The sequence below is a fragment of the Etheostoma spectabile genome, chromosome 8 (assembly GCF_008692095.1).
Source record: "Etheostoma spectabile isolate EspeVRDwgs_2016 chromosome 8, UIUC_Espe_1.0, whole genome shotgun sequence".
Classification (NCBI taxonomy): Eukaryota; Metazoa; Chordata; class Actinopteri; order Perciformes; family Percidae; genus Etheostoma; species Etheostoma spectabile.
The window spans coordinates 8,478,772-8,499,338 of record NC_045740.1 but is presented as its reverse complement, the minus strand read 5'-3'; the positions used below and the strand labels follow the sequence as shown (position 1 = coordinate 8,499,338).

Genomic DNA, 20,567 nt, shown 5'->3' with positions numbered 1-20,567 from the left:
TGATATGTAATTCTTCATTGTCACATAAATAACAAACTTTAAAAAAAAAAGTGTTTAAAATGACAGCCAATAACAATCTTTGAAGCTTATTAACTTAACTGATTATGTCATACATACATTGGTTTGTGAGACCTTTACTAAGACATCTGATGGTTGAAAATATGTAGCAAAACACAGGGCGTAGACAAAATAACAAAAACACCTCACAGTAAAGTTCAGTCCGGTACAAAAGTACAACCTCAGAAATTATCCTTAACATCCCTTAAACCACCCCTTGATAAAAATGTATCACAAATGGTACATTTTGTTGCATTATATCATGCGGGTGTTCCAGTCATTGAATCCATCCCCTGTATATTAAATTTCAACAAAAAACAATGCTTCATTTTCCAATGCACCCCATTGTATTCGCATAGCTGTACCTTCGTTGCTGCTTTTTAAGGATGGACAGGCTTTTTCTGATTTGTAAACCATGGATGACAATAACATCAAAAGTTCATCCGAAGTCACACATCTGGCCAAAACTGGCCATTTCCCATGACGTAAAAGAACTGCAAAATATGTAAACATGACACAGCAAATTAAATGTAAAATTAAACTCAGGTTTGTCACAGGAAACCTGTAAAGACAAATTAAGACAGAGAATTCGGGCTGCCCAGTACATTACAAACAACTGTTTTTCCTGCTTGGCCTGGGAGATTTAAGGATGGAGTAGTCTGTAGTACAGTTGTTAGGGATGTTGTGTCTTTCATACTCCAATCCTTCCTCTTTGTCACTTTGGTAAACTGCAGAGTTAGGATCCAGGCACAGGGAACAATCTGTCACTTAACAATGCAAAGAAAACAGCAGAACAGAGGTCTCTAAGGAAAAATCAATTTTTTATAAAATGTTATATATGAATGCAACAGTAAGTGTCTCAGGTGGTCACATCATTGTTAGAGTCAGCACAACAGCAATTTGGTAAGTGTTTTTTCTAGAAACAGAAAGGACATATTTGACTTACTCATCGTCAGATTTTCATACACAAGTTTTTAAATCACATCTTTTTGCTCTTATAGCTGATTATTGCTCCTTGAATAATGCTGCCTTTTTCTTGTGTTTTTTTTTTTAATTGTTGCATGTTCAGAGAGACTACTGAAGCTACATAATGCTGGTAGATGTATGAGAAACACCTTTGTAAACTGACCTTTAAAAGATGTCCTGCTAACAACTCAGCCCGGCTGCACTGGTCGGTCCTGTTGACCTTTATGTCAGTAAAGAAGTAATAAATATGAAGTATGAATGTACACCAAAAAAATGAACCCACCCACCCTGCTCCAACCCCGTTAGGAAAAATGTTCTTCATCTTTGCATCGCTATTTACTGGTTGTATCCGAGTTACAAATTGTGATCTTGACATAAATAAGCTCCTGCACTGCATCTATGACAGGTTTCTTGCCAACGTAGCTGTAATGATTTGATATTCCCTCTAGCATTGTGCTAAGAAATGTCAGTGGGGCTCCCTCCACCACAGATAACTAGTGAAGGATAGTGAGCTTCAGGAGTGGATCCAGCCACAACACCAAAGTGCATGCTACTCTATGGTCAGGACTAAAACTTAGCCAAGGCCTGACGGGCTCGGATTACACATACAGCAATACAGCAAACAAAGAAGGTAGCACCATCGGGCCTTTAGTGGAGCAGCAGCAGGTGTTGGTGTGAGAGTGTGATGTTTGTATTAGCTGGCCAAAAACAAGCAACCCTGTGCAGCCATTGTAAGTGGCGAGTCACCAAGTGCCTTACATCCCCAATTTGTTTTTTAAATCCTACATTCAAAGAACCTCTTGAAGGCCTCTGATATCCTTCAGTCTTCTCTTCCTCTTTCTCTCATTGAATTTCCTTTCTCTTTTCCTTCCACTAATTCCTTCTTGCCTTTTTCAAAAGTTTTTCACCTCTCAGTCTAATCCTCCACCGCTACAACCTTTCATCTTATTTCCATTCCTACATACAGACACAGTAACACTTACACCTGCACCTGCTGCAGGATGTATACACGCAGTACAAAAAACAGATTTTACCCAGAATCTCGCAACTGTGGCAGTTATTGCTTCCTGGAGTCTCGAGCCTGACAGACAAATCTTAGGGCAGGTATTATTCGCCAATATTGGCTTGTCAAAGAAATATTTGTGTCTTCTTTTATTAAATTAATTTAAGGAAACAACTAAAGTACGTATTTAAAAAGAATTTAGTGCAAGCAAAGTGCATAATGTACCTCAGAAGCAGACTACATTGTTTTCTCCCTACCAAAGAGGGTGTGTTTCCTGTCCCCTTTAATTGTTCATTCTTCATTTATTATTGAAAAAATGTTTTGTTTAGGACGCCAACAAACACTTTTTTTCATTATTGATTAATATGCCCATTATTTTCTAGATGAATACATTCATTGTTGGGTCAATAAAATGTCAGAAAATAGTGAAGGAAATCCATCAGAATTTCTTAGAACCCAAGGTGACATATTCAAAATAGGCCAATTTTCTTTTTTTAAATCAGTTTTTACCAGGCTCAAACCCAAATTATATTCAATTTACATATTTATGATATGAAACAGAGAAATTCTGCTGAAACCAGAAAATGTTTGCCATTTTGCTTGAAATATAGCTGCTAATTATTTAAAAAAAGCTGCCAATAATTCAATCGATTAACAAATTGTTTCAGCTTTAGTTCTGCTTCACCATATTTAAAATGAATTTCAGTGTGAGGATAGGTAATGGCTCAAGGATGAAGTGACAAGATCCAGTATCGGTCAGGCTCCCCCCTCCAAACTCTTATAGTAAAATAAGATATGGCAAAGTTATGAAAGGTGAAAATGTGCTTTTGGATTATTTGGTTCTTGTGGTGGTATAATGATATCTCCAGATTTCATTCTGTACAAATTCATGTTCATTAACATTAACATTAAAATTATGCACACATTGAAGGCTGATTCACTGCTGGTGGACTGATGAGAGGTGTGATCAGTGTTAAGTGGATCTGGATAAAAACCCTGTTTTTTTTAGTCCCCACTTCCACATTTCTATAATCGCTTCTGACCTTACTTGAAACACAGCGCTAAAAAAGGTATAATTTAATCTTCAATAACAAAATAACATTTCAGTTCTGTTAAAATATACATGGAAAACCTGTCAATATATATTAGGAAAACTACTAGAACAAACTAATTTGTACAAAAAGTACATCGTTATTCTTATTCTAATAATAATATAGTATGATACATGAACCTAAGAGCAAGGTTGATATGAAACCAAAATAAATCATAAACTTTTCACACAAAGAAATTATTGAAATTCATTGAATTTCAACTTGATGAGAAAAATGCAAATCAAATTAATTGGAGAAATTACAGAACAACTGAACAAATGAGCACATTCAAAAGTACTTAATTATTAAAACCATATGAGCATTGCACATCTATCTAGACTTATCTATTAATCTTTGCTCTTCATGAATATTTCTCTAACTGCATCTGGCACACGATGGGTACTGGTTTATTTTACTGAATCCCTATAAAATGTTAGATAAAACAATATTGTTCTTCATCAGTTTACTTTGTACACCACTGTATACTAAAATGTAATTGTGTCTTCAAACAATCCACAAATCAACCTTTTCTGCAGCTTGGTGCCTTATTCTTGAAAAAGGTATTAGGTAACCACCCCGCCTGCTATCAAGGTTTATTCCCTTAAAATTGTTCTGCTTTTTCTGAATTTGTTGTTTGTCTAGTTGACTTCTGATGGTGATGAACCAATATCGAAAGACTTTGCCTCACATTTACTTCACAGCAGTAGGCCTATCAACACTAACAAATCTCACTTCCATCTTCATTTTAATGACAAATCAACTTCTCGATTGCTGTTCATCTTTTCTCCTTTCCCTATGCAAATACATGTTTAAAAGCAATAAATAATAAATGAAGGCAACGTTCATCCGTTGCAGCAAAGTCTTCTGTTCCTGTAAAAAGGAACCGTTTAAACTTCTTCAGTTCCTATATTTCTGTTTACAATTTTTTTCCTTTGTGTTATTTGAAAAAATAAAATACTTGAATGAGTTGAAATAAAAAAAAATGCAAAAAAAAAAAGTTCTTAGGCTTTGTAGAAAAGAAGAAGAAAAGAAGCGAAACGAGGAGGTGGTTGGGTGGGTAAGGGTTAACTCAAAGTGGAGGAGGGGAAGAGAGATCCAGGCCCGGTGTTACCAGGAGTGGTCCGAGCTGTGTCTGCAGGAGGATGATGAGACAAGCAGGGTTCATGGTTGGGACGAGGCTGCCCTCCATCACTCCGGAGTCCTAAACCGTCATCTCAGACCCCTGAACGGGCTTACGAACTCTACGACCTCACTCTCACTTGTTAATGAGCAACTCGCCCACCCAGCGGAGCTTGCAGGCAAACCACCGCCTGAGGGGACAAAAGTATTCGTAATGGAACTGCTCAAATTCGGGGGTCTGGCGGATATCACGTAAAAATGCAATGTCAAGGTCTGACTCGGTTAGGATGATAAGGAGGAGGAGCAAGACAAAGAGCAGTCCAATGGTCACAAGGAGCAAACGGAGGACACTTAAGACAAATTTATTCACCTGTTCCACCTCGCTGAGGGTCGAGTCCCCCCCTGCACCCTCCTGTGCGGATCTACCGTCCGCACCAAAATCACCCCCTTCCCCGCGCATGGGGGTGCCCGCCTCCGACTCCTTCTCCTCCTCGATGCTGCAGGGCGCCCCATTGATCTGGCGCGAGACAGCTAGCTCCATGCTGTGCTCGGCCACCGGGGTGGGCAGGACGCTGTCAGACGGGCTGTAGGCCTCGTCGGAGATCACCGCAGTCCTCTCACTGGCGTCCGTGGCCTGGCTCCGGGAGCGTGGCATGAAGCAGTCCCCATGGGACACTGAACGCACTGGTGTAGAGTGGGCACTGTCACGCAATGACTCCAGACCTTGTGGAGTGGTTCAGGAAAGGAGAGGAGGAGGGAAACAGACAGGAAGAAAGGAATATTACACACATTTTACAGCATGAATGAAATCACTGACATGATGTGTCCATTCATAATGTATACTAGTGTGGCGTTCAGTGACACAATACTGTATACTGTGGTTCTGCTTCTAAATGCTGAGAGGTCTATTCTGTTGTTTGTCCAGCAGAGGTCTGTTACAGAGCACAGACACACAGTCTCCAACCTGAGAGCAGGAATGTGTTAATCATTTCCCCAGAGTCAAGCAAACAGGAGGTCATTGTCATTGTACAGAATGCTCTTGACCTGGTGGGATGCCTAATCATCATCTCTAATAGAAGAAATACTGATGTTCCACTTGCACTTGGAATTGCAGATCCCATTTAAAAACCACAGAGTGTAGAAACGTGTTAAGATTAATTATACTTTACTTCAAACCAAGCCTGTGTTCTGATAGAATAGATAACATCCTCGCTTTTTACCTACGACCACTTTCCGAGCCCTAATCTCTAAACAAACAGATACGAGATGTTACAGCACTGATCTCACTTTAGATATTAGATTTCTCTATATATATTGGTTGTTTTAAAAGCATGCTATTGCAAATATATACTGTATATCTAGTATATCTATATGAAAATTACATAGGGGCATGTGAGTTATTATAAGATAGATGTGAAAAACTAAAGAAAACTTAAAATCAACCTGCTTGCTTCAGCATCAAACACTGAGTATCTGCTAAGTAAAGCTATTACAGTTTATGCAGTATGAAATCTGTTTATGGATAAATAAAAAGACAGGATCAATTCTGAGATTAATGCTAAAATCATACAGAAATCCAATTTTGCCATAAAACAGTAATGCTCATTTGCTTGCAACATTGCCCACAGTGGTCTTATGCATCTGTACAGTAGATATTAAAAGGGATACAGAAGCTATGTTGGTGGAAATCCTATTGCAAAACCTAATGATTTATGTATACCTACCTTAAACTATTCAACAATTATTGCATTAGCTTCAAGGCATGACATATACTTTACTGCTACTGTACAACTGTTCCTACTGCAGCAGAAGTAACAGTACTGTATTTAAGAGCCTCAGTTGTAGGCTATGTACATGTCAGCGACGATGAGCTGCGGTTGAGCCCTTTGCTGACCATGTCACATTCTTCAGAATGCCAAAGCAACATTATACCTTCACTGTAAAGGAAAGGGATTAAAATTCAGCTTTTGATGAGGAAGCACATCATGATCATCATCATTTCTTTTAAACTGCAGGAAAAGTAGGACCATCTGTGTGCAGTGTCTAAGCCTCTGCTGACATGAAACTCCTGTCAAGTGAAATAAATAAAAAGCATGAAGGCTGAGCGACTGTCAGCAGCCATCTTTACTCAGTGTTGATCAGCCTCAGTTTATACTACGTTGTGCTTACAAGGTGAGGCAGCGAACAGAAAAAGCATTGTTTTCATTTGTATTTCCCATGTTCAGAGCTTATAATTTGAAACGCCATCTTAAAAAGAAACAAATACACTAAGTAAAAACACACCACACCTCTTGAAATACTGTAAATTGGTTGGAACTAAATAGGGCTGCTACATAAAGAGTCATCTAATCTAAATCAACAAAATGACCTTCACAAAAGCACCAAAAAGGAAAATTAAATAAATGCAACTAAGACCTCCAGTAGGGACAGACAACCTAAAGAATGGTGTCACTCCCTCCCTGCCAACATTGCTGAAGCAGAGACTGATTTAAAATAGAGAAAGCAGTTGGCACATCCATGTAAAGCACATCCCTGGCTGGCTCTGCAAGTCTACCTGGAGGGTTGCTGGGCTGAACACAGGGCAGTGGAGTGCTAGGTAGAGGGGTAACGCTGGCAGACTCCTGCTGCCCCGTCAGGGCAGGATAAAGGGGCAGGACGCCCAAGGCCTTGCCCAGCATACGAGGTCCCAAGCTCAGCACGCGAACCTTCACATCCCGGTAGCAGTGGTTAATCATACGCAGGTGGACATTCACCCGGGTGGTGATACGGATCAGACACTTCACCATGGTTGCCTCCTGCACGTGTTTATCCTGTCTTTTTGGTCCCTGTCCCGGAGTCCAGGCCACAGTCTTGCTGTGTGTGTGTTTTGTGTGTTAAGGCCAAAGGGTTCTGCCTTAGTTGCAGTTTGCAGAGAGGAGTGTGTGAGGTAAAACAGCGTCTTTCTGCAGCTGTGCTACAATGGTCGGTATTGGCCTGGCCTGGTTTGGCCCCACCCAGTCCAGTGACATACATGGAGTAGAAGACCCAGGTTATTTTCAGCTGGAGTATTAATACCACTGTAAGACACCCAGTCAGCACACACTGGGGGTGGGAAGCTCTTATGGCTCTCTTGAACTCACAGCAAAGACCATCAGTATGCACAGTACACCTATATGATACAGTACAGTATGTACTTGAAAGGTAGGGTCAAAGGGTATCACTGCTGGCTTTACCCAAAGCCATGCAAGACAGTACACCCGCTGCGCCCATCTCAGTAACAGGGGAAGTGAGGCCATCTGTTGTGTGCCAAGAGCCTGCAGGTGGGCTAAATAAGTGACTTTAGCTGCCACAGTGTTGGCACACCAAATACACACTCGCTCAAACACACACACACAGCTGAAACCCTGCATTGAAGTAGAGCAAGCTGACTGACGCACACACCTGCAGCATGTCCCACCAGCACTGTAAGCATGAACTGGGCCAAATGCCTCAAGTTACAGCTTGTGTGTGTGTGTGTGTGTGTGTGTGTGTGTGTGTGTGTGTGTGTGTGTGTGTGTGTGTGTGTGTGTGTGTGTATGCAGAAGTGTGTTTTCTCAAGAAGGGGAGGAGTTTGCACAAATAGGACTAATGGCTCAAAGATCCATTTAAGATTTTGTACCAGCCAGTAGGTTACGCATTATCAATTATTATATCTGAAGAGATGGATCATAACTGCTTCCTGGATGGTACCAAAACAAATTACGTGTTTCAGTGGATGAGGAGGATTTTGTAAACAATACCATACTCTCTGTGAGGCCTGTACAGAACACATAATGTCTTGTGAAAACACACATTTGGCCCCAGCACTTCTATGACAGGCAGATAATTTGTTGCTTGCTTAGGCCTGATAAAGAATTTAGGTGAAGCTCATTTCTTACCCTCCATGATAGATATGTGCACAGCTCTCCGACGTGTGCGTGGCACACTGGTTAGGCGAGGCCCGTGGGTGATGGATGGACAACTTCTGCTGGGCACGAGGCCAGCTCTGCAGAGATAAACACAGACACAAATGCACAAACGTCACCGCACAGATAAACAGCTACGGGCGGAGGTAACTTATACTTTAGCGATTAGCTGCTGCTGATCTACAAGTCATCTACAGTAGCTTGGTACCTAAGAAAATGAAACAAAAATCTGATTGATGAAATTCTGACCTCTCCTGAGTTTACAACTCTACCTGTGTATTTCTGGAGGTTCGCGTTTGATTTTGGCACTCTGCTCCATCACCTCTTTTGCCACTCGACCACTGTTATAAAGCACAGAGACGATGCTCAGGATGAGTTACAGACACACACACACCACACACACACACACACACACACACACACACACACCACACACACACACACACACACACACCACACACACACACACACACACACCACACACACACACACACACTGGTGTCACCCAATGCCAGGACAGCCACCACTACAGTGCATGAGCATCATGAGTGAATTAACCCGGTGAATTCAGCTTATGTAACTAAATTACTACCAGTCACACAAATGCACACACAGACTTGCAAGAAAAGATATAAATAAAAATGATCATGATTTTCCCTTCAACAGTAAACTCAACCTTTAACTGACTGGGCTTGTGATCTCACTTCATGTACAGTCTCTATTTATGAATATTATCAGATATTTCTATTGCACACTTAATTTCCATCCCTTTAATATTAACCTTTAAACAGTTAAATATAACTATTTCCCTCTCAAGTGGCCATTTCATCCAAATTATAAAAAAAATTATTTACCTCTAGTAGTTGTGGTTTTAACAGCTGAGGTTTATAAGATATCCAATTTGCTTATATCTTTAGTATGAAGTAGTTATACTAGTGGATTATTCCAAGTAACTGGAACATTGTTTTTGAAAATGCATGTTGATGTCAAAAAGGAAAGTAAAACAAAGAAAATTGTATTCACCCCTCGAGGCAAAAATCTTAGAGATTGTTATTTCAAAATCTGAGCAAATAAAACAAAAACTGTCATACCAAGCTACATTAAACAAAAAATAAGTGAGAAATGTTTCTTTTATATAATTTGGGAGAACTGATCCTATAATAAAGGACAATATCTTGGCCATACTACAGGTTTACAGCTCATATACGGTGATAATGCCTCATGTGATCGGTGCATTTAATCTTCCTCTATGTGTCCTCTTGTGAGGTGTCAGTCCTATCCTCCGGGCAAAGTACGCTGACGTTATAGCACAGAAGGCCAGGAGGCCGCATCTTCTGGGAACACTTCTCTTCACTTCCAGCTGGGGGTTTTCTGCAGTGTCCTCCCCTCCCTGTCATCAGTCATAGGGTCTTGACGTGTACTCTACCTGTAACGGAAACGGCTGCCCTTGAAGAATAAGTTGCTGCTGGACACCGTTCGAACCTGACTTGACTTCTCAAGCCTAATGGAACAAGAGAACAAGAGAGAAAAGTAAGCCTACTGCACCCAAACGATGAAAACAGGAAGGCAAACTACAACTTAAAAGTGTGAACAATTCTTTATTTAATTCTTGAAATAATATGCTCTTCCTATGATTACACTGTTGAAGCATGAATATTAATTGTTGCTTTCTCAATCCCAGAAAAAAGTAGAAACTTGGATCAAATTCCCTGCTATTAAATTATGCATGTCCTCTCTTTGCAGTATAGGCACTGCAACGCAGACATGACTCCATACAGTATTCAATATGTTGATATTGTCATAGTAAGTGACATTAATGTTTAATGTTTCATTTTGCTTTCAAGGGATATGTGTGCTTCTCTTCTATCACATGTCCTTTTGCCACTTAGTTTCACAGACGCCTTATTACAGTACGGTTCTAATGTACTAATGTAATGTAAAGTGAGGGAGGCTGATAAAATATCATCAGTTTGCCACTTGCAAGAGTCATCAAAAGGTCACAACACATTAGCTCCAATGCACGTGCTAAGCTCTGCCCTTACCGTGCCCACCTCTCTTTTCTATCTGCTAACCACTACACCCTTTATCATCCAAGCCATCAGCTTGACTATTTTTTTAAATGTTTTAATCACCTTTCCTGAGCTGGAGAGAACAGAGGGGGCCACACTATTATTCATGGATTAGACAGGGGAACCATATGTCAGAGAGAGTGCTGGAGTGTTTGCTGTATCGTGCTCGTGCTCATTCACTTTAGGTCATAGTCAGCTCACACCTCATTTTTCTGCTGACAAACAACCAAGGGGGGGAAGGGGCTTTTAAGGACACCGGTACCGTGACGACAACCCTCAAGGATGCAGAGCAGATAACTAAATCATGACAGCACGGGGAAATAAGAAGTTAACATTAAAATTAAATGAAAGAAGAAATTTGTGGACTCACTTATAGAAAGCTTGGTTCTCCACTCCACACTTCCAAAGGTGCTTGCATGCCTCCGGTGTGGGCGCAAAGTATGTCAAGATGATCTTTTTATCCTGCACGTTAAAAATGAGAGATCGTGCAGGAAAATATAACAAACTGAGACAGAAAACCACACTCCACCACGCTGAAATTTTACCCAAACATCCAACAATTCATGCTCTCACCTCCCTCTGATTTGCATGTACGTGGAAGGTCTTGCCTTCGAACTTCAGTTTGGTCACTTCGTTCCTGTCCAGGAGAGAGGGCAGACACAGTCACACATTGAGCAAGCAGAAACAAGAAGCCACAGCCTCTTTAAATATTCATGACAAACCACTTTGAGATCACATAAACAGCAATGGAGCTCTGTATTTGGCTGACAAAACAAATAACTGATAATATTCCCTGCAGACTGGGAATGGGTGGAGAATGAGGATAACCTGAGCGCTTCTGAAGGCAAGTAAACAAACAAAGCCAGTATAAATACTGCAAACATAATAAGTCAGTCTTTATTATTGTAACAGGAACCTTTTCAGTAAAAAGCATACAGACAAAAACACAAATGTTAAATAATATTGTAGACATGTTCCATTTATAAGCACAGCATCTTCCTGAATTCAAATCAATAGGCCTAACTTGGCATAATTAGCTATCTGTGCACATGCTAGCCGCCAGCTCTTGTCCCAGGTAGAGGCAGGTGGATGTGCTTTGTTGAGTATTACTGTACAATCAGTAGTGCACATCCTGTTTCATGTAGAACGTCCTGCATTTGGAGCATGTATGTCCGATTAAGTAAAATGAAGGCCTGCAGCACCGTGTTTGTCTATTTACATTCTGCAAGTACTCAATGAGTGCTCTTTCTTTGGCTCACATAAGACAATGTTGCATATTTGGCTCACCATTTAAGAAAATGAACTCTCCTGTTTCCCTGAAGCACCACAAAACCAAATGGTGTGAAGGCGAGGAAAGCTGGGTTCCCGGACACATCCTGAAAAAGAACAATTTCAAAATATAACTTGATCGCCATACATTTAAAACAGATCAAATATAAATCAGACATACTATATATATTCTAGAGGGTGCTGTATGTCCCATGAGTTTCAATGTTTAAGTTGGATAGAATTGTTTTGTGAAATTTTTACTATCTAACTAACTAAAAAATAGCACAGCAGTGCTGAAAAACCTTGCATGGATGTGGATCAACACCATATGTCTCCAGCATCTGGGCTTTCTGCAGGAAATTTCGCTCTGATGTCTCTGGTGTCTGTCCACTGAGGGAAAGCAACAACACACCAAACATCTGTGTCAGTCGAGCATAAACATAAAAAATGCAACATAAAAGTCTTAAAAGGCCAAACACTTCTGATGTGATACACTCATTTTGAAAGACTGAAAGAGGCAGACAGAGGTTATGGAGATCAAACATTAACATAATGTCAGTTGAGGCAAAGAAAATATGTCATGATATACTTAAAAAGCAGTTGTTGTTAATCTGTGCTTCAACTGTTACAGTCAGGCTGTCAAATGTGAGTATTCGTTTGCATAGTGAACCACTGACTTTACGTAGTGGTGCAGAAAGAAGAAACCACTAGTGGGCAGCAGAGTCTCATGCTGTTGGTCATCCTGCTCCTACAGTATCCAAACTACTTTGGGATGTCTTTCTACCTGTGTTGTGTCTAACAGTATGTCCTTAACACAGCAGCTCATTCATATTAGAAATGATTAAAAAAAAAAACATATTTTTGTGCAATCAGATGGGGGATTTGGACTGAGCTCACCTGCTCTCTGTGAGAGTAGTGTGTGTGCGCGCGCGGATGCGCGCGTCTATGTGTGTGTGTACGAACTTGCTCCGTCTGCTAACTTTTAGTATTGCACTCTGCTGCTCTCCCACTTGAAGCTTGGGCTAGGACTCATCACTAATCACACTAATAACTATAGTGAAGGGAAGGTATTTGATTGGACAGTGGAGAAGAGAGTGCTTTTCTCCGCTATCCGCTTAAAATGCACTTAATCACATAATAGCCAAAGGAGGTCTGGTCTTTGTTCAACCTGTTTAAGAGCAGGATTTGTAGGTATGTGAAAACAAGAGAGATGTTGATCTAAAAAGTGCAGTTTTATATTTTGGCTCTTACATCAGCTCTGTCTTGTGTATGTCTGAAATCCGGCGCTCCAGCTTCTCCGAATGTTTAGGGAAAAACTGAAATTTAGAGCTGTAACCTTCAGGATGCTTCCCAGGGTCGTAATTACCAATCTCAGCTGGATGGAGGATCAGAAAAAAGTAAAATGTTAAACAGATTCACAAAGGGGAAATAAAGTTTAAACAATGTCTGCAGCTTTCAGCACAGCGCTGCTTCATAAGGATGAACATGCCCAGGATTATTTGTGTTCCTTCATGCCACACTGCACTCCCTCAGATGACCCTGATGCTGATTTCTCTCTGCAAGGAGGAGCTGACCAGGCAGCCCATCTTTAATTCATCAGCAGCCCCTCCTCCAGAGGACCAGCCTCTCCTCAAACACTGTGCTGTGATGTTAGCTGTGCCAGCATACCTCTATGTGTTGTGTTTGTTTATGTCTGTGTGTGTGTGTGTTGTGTGTGTGTGTGTGTGTGTGTGTGTGTGTGTGGTGTGTGTGTGTTTGAAAAGGATGATAAGATGCCAGATAACCACTTCAAAGACTTTATAATTGAGAGTGGAGGGTTGTCTATGAAAGAATGTGCAAGTCACTGAACAAATTATCATTCAGAGTACAGAATTACCTTACATTTTGTACGAGTTATAGAGTCAATATCAGTAGGCCTGCACAAAATCACATTCAATGAGTGTGAAATACATGTCTTAAAGCATAAACAATCGTGTCGATTCTTTGAGGACCATAACACTGTCCATTCTCAGTCTATCACCTAACTACTAAGTACTTATCAAACTGGTGAGCTTCAGGGCAAGGTAAGACAGAGGTCAAAGCAGAAAGTGGTGCAAGTCATTTCCATCTGTCACCTTCCATTACCTTGGAGGATGTGAGCAGCGAGCATGGCCGCATCCGAGGTTTTACACAGGAGCCGACCATGGTAGAGGTCTCTCTTGATTTGCAGGAAGACAAGATATCTACAAAGGAAAGGACAAAAATCACATCAGACTGTTTGACAGGCCTGTTTATTATGAGAATACCGATGAGCATCAAAACAACAAACCTGATAAACCTCAAGAGATGTTGAGTTCACGTTTCCTATGGCTGGTTTGAATATTTCTTTTTGATTTAGCTGAAATTAGGGTTTTGTTTTGGGGAAAGAGGATAGAGGGTAGAGGAGGGCCCTGAGGCAAAAGCTGCTACTGATGCTGTGCTTCTGTTAACGCATCCAGCCTAGTTTCAGACTCACCCAACCCATCAGCTCCTGAAGCATGGAATTTCCCCAGGGACAACATCTGAGGCAAAATACCATGACGGTGACAATGACTACTATTACTGTATCGTTATCAGTGTCGTTATTATCACTTTTAGAGGTGGGATATTAAAAACAGGAAATCCGACAATCATCTCATTGTTTTTCACAATGAGCCTCGCAGACCTGCTTCCCTCTATCTAGGCCATTTACACAAACACGTTCTGTGTGGAAAGATGCATTAAAAAGCTGCTTACATTTCCCACATTGTTCACTCAGAAGCAGATCCAGGTGAAGGTGTGACGAGTACAACTAATGGGTAATAAGTTTACAGCCAGCAGCTGATGGCGTCTGATGTTTTGACTGTATTACAAAACATCTGTACAAAGCAAACATACACTCACAGACAAAGCACTTCTGCCAAGTTATTTCACCTTTTATGTACAGCACTTACATGGTGCTCCTTTTTTATTTTATGTTTCTCTTTTGTTCTTCTTTATTTCAATTTTTCCTATTAATCTTTATTTAATTTGTTTGGACTACAGGGATAATTTAGCTGTTGAGCTTACCCTGGTACATCAACATTAATGTTCTTAAAATGTCAATGATGACTACTGTGCATTGTTGTAAATTTTAACAAAAATATCCCAATAAGTTTCCCCTTCTTTCTTTTTTCCCCTGTTTTCCTTGTTTGTGTTTTGCCATATGGATCTTCTCATCACATGTCATCCAGATGATGAGGGCCTAAAGCCAAAACACGTCAGCAGTTTTGTCAGCCCATTTCTTGAGGATCACACTGGGAAGGCATGTTAACTATACTGAATAGGCATTTTTCACAGAGAATATTTTGACATGGCACAGTAGGAAAAGCGCAGGTGTGTAGAATGCAATTAATGATGGCTAAAATCGATGTAGCTCCTTCAGTTTCAGTTCTGTCGTGGCTTTCTGGGATGCTTGACTAGAATGGAGCCATTGTTAGCGTTATTGGTAACACCTGTGCTTTTCCTACTAGGACAAGTCAATACCTATAGCACCAAAGCCATCATCATATTTTATGGAAAGGTTGTCTATTTTGTGGTGTGTTTAGAATTTAAATGTGGCATTAACATGCAGCATTCTTTGACCCATATCTCCTCTATCCGCCCTGTTCATTACACTCTACATGTGGTGCACATTTCATCTCATTAAACCTCAGAGAGAGTGAGTGGCCTCCTCTCCCTCTAGTCAGTGATGAATGTATCAGTACTGCACATGCACACACATAAACAAGCTGGCTACTCTCAGCATTATCTGGAAGCAGTGTAAACTCGGTGTAAACTCTGTGCTCTCCACGTTTTAATTTAATTTCAGGTTTCTGCTAATTAGTAAAAAACCCATTTAGGAAGAATCACCATGGAAAGAAATGTTTGCATTTATACACTCAGTCTGGCATGTTTCCTTTAATGTTCTACCGGAGTGAACCCTTTTACATTCCTCTCAGCTTTACAGCTCCTTTTGCAAACTGTGTTCTGCGTAATATTTATCATAATGTTTTAGACACTAAAGTACTCAGGCTTTTAAATTATGAAGGCCCATGAATAATGTTTTAGAAAGAGATGTTTGCTCTGTCTGAAACTTTTAGAGCACAATCTGTACAACAGGAAAATCTGAAAGAAAAACAAAGGCAAAGCACTGCTGCTGTTCACAGTCTCTCTTCCTTACTTTTAAACTGAAACAAAGGTAAGCTTAAGCTGTATAAGAGCCCTTATCAATTCATCTGAAGTAAAGGCAACAACAGGAGATCATACCGAGTGATTTCCTCCTTTAGAGAGGCGGGTTCAGGAGGGTAGAACTTGACTCTCAGACACATGGTGAATGGAGGCTGAGCTGGAGGAAACACACACAAAACATGTAAGAAACACACAGGAATCCTTTCATTGTCATATATCAAACAATCGATTGTGGGAGACAGCAGGACAGTTTTGAGACAAACAGACAGATTTAAAGTAGAGTTTCAAAAATCCTACTAGGTCAGTTAGTTGGTCTTGATCAGGGCCCTGCTATTACCCTTCCTTGCATGCTTTTGTTTTTTGCTTCATTTATAATGGCTTGTGGCTACCATCCGTTATACGGTGGCGTTATTTATTGGTGGTAGTTTACTGTACTATCTTGTGCATATTTATTATGTTGTGTACATTCATTTTATAAAATATGATGTTTTGATATATTTTTAGGACCAATGACAAGACATGGAAATCAGTCTGGAATCAGTCTGTTAATCAATGTGCATCACCCCTGTCATAAATAAATCCTAAACATAAATACACTACAGATTTTTCAATATAGATAAATCAAAATGTCCTCTGGATCAATTATTTACTCTATAAAATGTCACAAATAATGATACTCGCCCAACACAAGGTGCAGAAGCCCAAAGTGAAGTTTTTTTCTTCTTCTGGTCAACAGTTAGAAAACCCAAAAGAATTGACTTCAATAATGAAAAAAGAAAGCAAGTTGTAATAGTAAATGTATTAAAATACTCATAAGTATAAAAGTATTAACAGCTAAATGTAGTTAAAGTATCAAAGTAAAAGCACTTACTACTTATTATATACAACAAATGCCCCTGTAAATGTCTACAAGCAGCATCAAGCGCTGCAGTTGGTCAAGGCGGAACTAGTCTTAACTTCTTTATATACACTAATGTTATCTCTAACAATGTATCATATTTAACAAGATCCTCTGTGATTTTGTGTGTTGTTCTGCAAACTGTGTGAAGTAAAAGTTATATTTTTCCCTGTCAAATGTAAGTATCAAAAGCAAAAAATGGTACAAATGGAAAAACTCAAGTAAAGTACAAGTACCTCAAAATTGTATAGAATTAGTAACATTCCATAACCAGCATATGTTTGGTGTTTTCATTGGATAAATGACTTAAATGATTAATCCATTGTCAATGTTTGCGCCGTAAACTGTTGCTACAACTCCACAGTAAATTATATGGATTAAATATCAGTAAGTCATTCTACATCAGTGCAGACCCTGTGTTGAGGATGAGGGATTTAATCGCCCAGCGTTCAAGACTATAAACAAATACACAAAGTACTTACATTTCATTTGCTTTGCAATTGATTTTGAGAACTCCAACCAGTGCTGAATTAGAAAGACAGACAATAGGTAAATCTAATTAATCAAATGTCACAAAAAATCCTATCTGAGAAATCTTCACAACAAATTATTTAGCTGACACTTACAATACTAGTTGCCATGATGTTCAGCTGTTACTACTGTTCTCTAGGGAAACCTGTTAGTGCCACATATGGTAGTACATCGGCACTGTTTGAGCAATACGCCAAAACTGAATTGAACATTAAGAATTTGCAAGGTTTTCTTTTGAAAACATGACCCTGGTGATCTCTTGAGACACTGTTAGAGCAGGAAGGTTGATGAGACAACAGGTTTGGACTTAACAATGAGCTCCTGCTGGTAGTGACAGTTACACAAGCTCTGTGTGTCTATACAGTTTAGCCAAATTCAGATTCTTCATTCTCTTTGGGAGCATATACTCTCTCCGTCTTTCTCCCAGGTTGTCTTCTCACCAACCCAACCCACCCACAGCAACAACCACCAAAATAGTCCTGAGTGACAGCATAGGAAATGCAGCATCAGCAGGACTTGGCTCTTGTCTGCAGGACTACAAGATGATCTGTGAACATGAACGTGAATACTTCATGAATCAAGCAGTGCAGTAAATTACATGCCTCACAGCAGAAGAGCCTGATGGAACACCCGTGAGTCTGAAAGGTGGTGTGAATAAGAGAAACTGAAGAACACAACTATTCACTCTGGCCCACAGTCTCATTCTTCCAACTAAATCAAACCTGATCCATTTTTAAGTATAGCCATAAAAGTGACTTTTATATGGACACAAAGCAACACAGTTACGCCGGGAGGAAGTCCTTCCAAGTTCACATTCAACCACTATCCAATACATCCAAAACATTGGACACAGTGGATGTAACAAGGTGGATTTCAAACTCACAATTTCCATTTAAAGTTTGCCTACCTGGTCTAACAACAGGAGGAAAAAGCTTCTTTTTTTTAAATTATCAACATGGGTCTATTTTTGGAGACCATTGCAGACAATTAATAGAATAGTTCAACATTTATACCTTATTGAATAAATGAAACAAACCTGCACACAAAGAACCCCTGTCATGCTCTCTCACACTCACTCACACACACACACACACACACACACACACACACACACACACACACACACACACACACACACACACACACACACACACACACACACACACATACACACACATAAACACAAACACATACCCGCTGCTTGTCTGGATCCACATATCTGATGCCAAAATAGTCTTTCTCCAGCAAGTTGAGATGGTGGCAGATGAGGTCAAACAGATACTGTCCCTTTGCATCCCGCTGTAATAGAAGAGAAGAAAATATCAAATTCAGCAAGCATGCCCACAACTACAAATCGCAAACATATTTGAACATGTGGCATGGAAAAGATTCAACAAAAGAAAAGGTACTGTCCTGAGTGCAGACATGAGATATCATTTCCTGCTCGCAGAATAAGCTTCAGATTTATTTTTGAAAACCCTGCCAGAGATATCTCAGGTTCATCCAATATTAATACACAGCCAGAGCCATCTGAAGTGTCTGGAATAAACCCCATCCACAGCTAAAAGAAGATCTCAAAGAAAGGATGGATTAAATATGCTAAAATCTCACTGGGGTTTTGCTAATTCTCTGAATTCTGAACCTCAGGAGGACGCTTCCCATAGAAACACCTGTGTACTGTATATCTCTGCACAGTGAGAGGCCTGGGCATCCTCCACTGTGTCCAGTAAATATCTGATACCCCTCTTCCTGTTATCAACAATGTATTTGCATAACACTGCTGAACACCGTGGCTCAAACCAGAACATTTGGCTCAGACTGGAACAGATTTTCTTGTAGAGATCCAACAGTAGCACATAATACTGTTAAAAAACGTAGCATTCGCTGTTTAGAAATTCCTCTCAAAAGATTGCATGGGCAGAAACAAATGCTGCTCTTCAAAATAATTAATTGCTTTTCCTCCAGAAGAGTAGTATACAGCTATGAGGGATGCAGATATTATTAGCATGAGTACATTAAGAGCGAAGATTACAGCTGGGTGCATCACTGCAGCGAGCCAGGTACAGTAATAAATGAAAGCTCATTGACTAATCGAAAGCTGCGGAGGTGCCACACTGTGTATATCCGTGTCAGTCACAATAAAGAGCTAGAATCTAGTCTGAACGTTTCAGACTGACAAGGAAACATGACAAACCCTCATATTGTATGGAGAAAACATTTATTCATTATTCAAATTGAAAGTCCAAAGAGAAAATGAAGCAAGATCAAATTAAAATTTTTATTATTTTACTATGCTACTAGGAAAAATCATGCCATAATGAAATAATAAAAAAAAAGAAACATGAATGCTTAAACTGAAATCTTTGACATTTTCCATTGATTGAGAGAAACATCAAATATGAAACTCAAAATGGAAAATAGAAAAGCTTAAAGGGAAATACTTAAATCAAAATCTTAAATAGAAAAAAATAAATAATTTTATTAAAGTCTTTGCACTTTATAATTTTCAGTTTTATCTTCTGAAGTTTACATTTGGAAATTGCCGTTTGACATTTTAAGATTTAACATTTGGCTTTTCGTTTTGACTTGACACTTGTCAATGTAAAGGAGGAGGCGTGGCCCAAAGGCTGGTAGAAGTGTCACTGGCAGCATTCTCCTCCATGTCATCACTCAGGCTGGAGATACAGTAAAAGGCACTTCATTTGGACAAAGGTATGTTGATGCTCAACCGCCTTCCCTCTCTGTGACAAAATGTTGATAGGAGCTCTGCTACTGGACATAACTGACCTTTCTGTAGCGAGGCCGAGGGGCGTCATGGGTGCTCTCCACTGTCACTTCGAGATTATTCCCTCTTTGTAACATTACTAACCAGTCTGATGTGCCTGCTAATTTACAGGGCCTTGATAAAAATTAAGAAGCGTTTTGAAGGATCACAGACACATGTAAAGACAGATAAAATAGTAACTGGGATGTAGGTGGCTTTCTACAGTAACCTAATTTCTCAAAACATCCTGTGTAAGGGCAAAGCTGTCCCAGTAACCAAAGTAGGGGATTAGAGAAACATGATTTTCCCTGGAAAAAGACGATTTCTTCATCAAGTATACACGTAAAATAACCTGCCAATCATTCATAATCCAAATTAAATTAGATGTTCAGATTATATGCACTTAAAAGACAAAAAGGACACAATAAAGGATAAATGTTTGTTTTTTTAAGTGTAAATAGTGCTTCCTCCTGTGGGTTTATCATCAGGCTGTAACTCTGCTAGAGGGAGAAATAGGAAACAACAAAGCCAACCACATGTTTTAAAAAAGGTTCTGTATGGAGAGGGCACACTGAGGCAGAAAAGACATCTGCTCTTTTGTTGCACGGAGAGAGCAAGTGTGTTAGTATTCAACAGCACTCCCACCAACCGCCCTAACTCTCCCCCTTTTC

The 20,567-nt window shown here is 39.9% G+C and overlaps 1 protein-coding gene across 5 annotated transcripts in view; it reads right to left on the bottom strand.

The window, feature by feature from the left end:
* Positions 1-118: 118 nt before the first annotated feature.
* frmd5a (FERM domain containing 5a) overlaps positions 119-20,567 on the bottom strand; it is a 64,842-nt gene continuing 44,393 nt past the window's right edge. Inside the window, exons 2-14 of one of the 5 annotated variants that reach the window (XM_032523418.1) lie at positions 18,327-18,431; positions 17,084-17,126; positions 15,782-15,860; positions 13,622-13,719; positions 12,749-12,872; positions 11,800-11,887; positions 11,516-11,604; positions 10,802-10,865; positions 10,599-10,690; positions 9,586-9,660; positions 8,432-8,500; positions 8,133-8,239; positions 119-4,959 (exon numbers count right to left, since the gene is read on the bottom strand). In XM_032523418.1, the coding sequence (XP_032379309.1) occupies positions 4,373-4,959; positions 8,133-8,239; positions 8,432-8,500; positions 9,586-9,660; positions 10,599-10,690; positions 10,802-10,865; positions 11,516-11,604; positions 11,800-11,887; positions 12,749-12,872; positions 13,622-13,719; positions 15,782-15,860; positions 17,084-17,126; positions 18,327-18,431 (1,620 nt within the window). In that variant the 3' untranslated portion in view covers positions 119-4,372. Of the gene's footprint in view, positions 4,960-8,132; positions 8,240-8,431; positions 8,501-9,585; positions 9,661-10,598; positions 10,691-10,801; positions 10,866-11,515; positions 11,605-11,799; positions 11,888-12,748; positions 12,873-13,621; positions 13,720-15,781; positions 16,462-17,083; positions 17,127-18,326; positions 18,432-20,567 lie in introns of those variants that run through there. The other 4 variants (XM_032523419.1, XM_032523422.1, XM_032523420.1 and 1 more) reach the window with 4 other exon arrangements.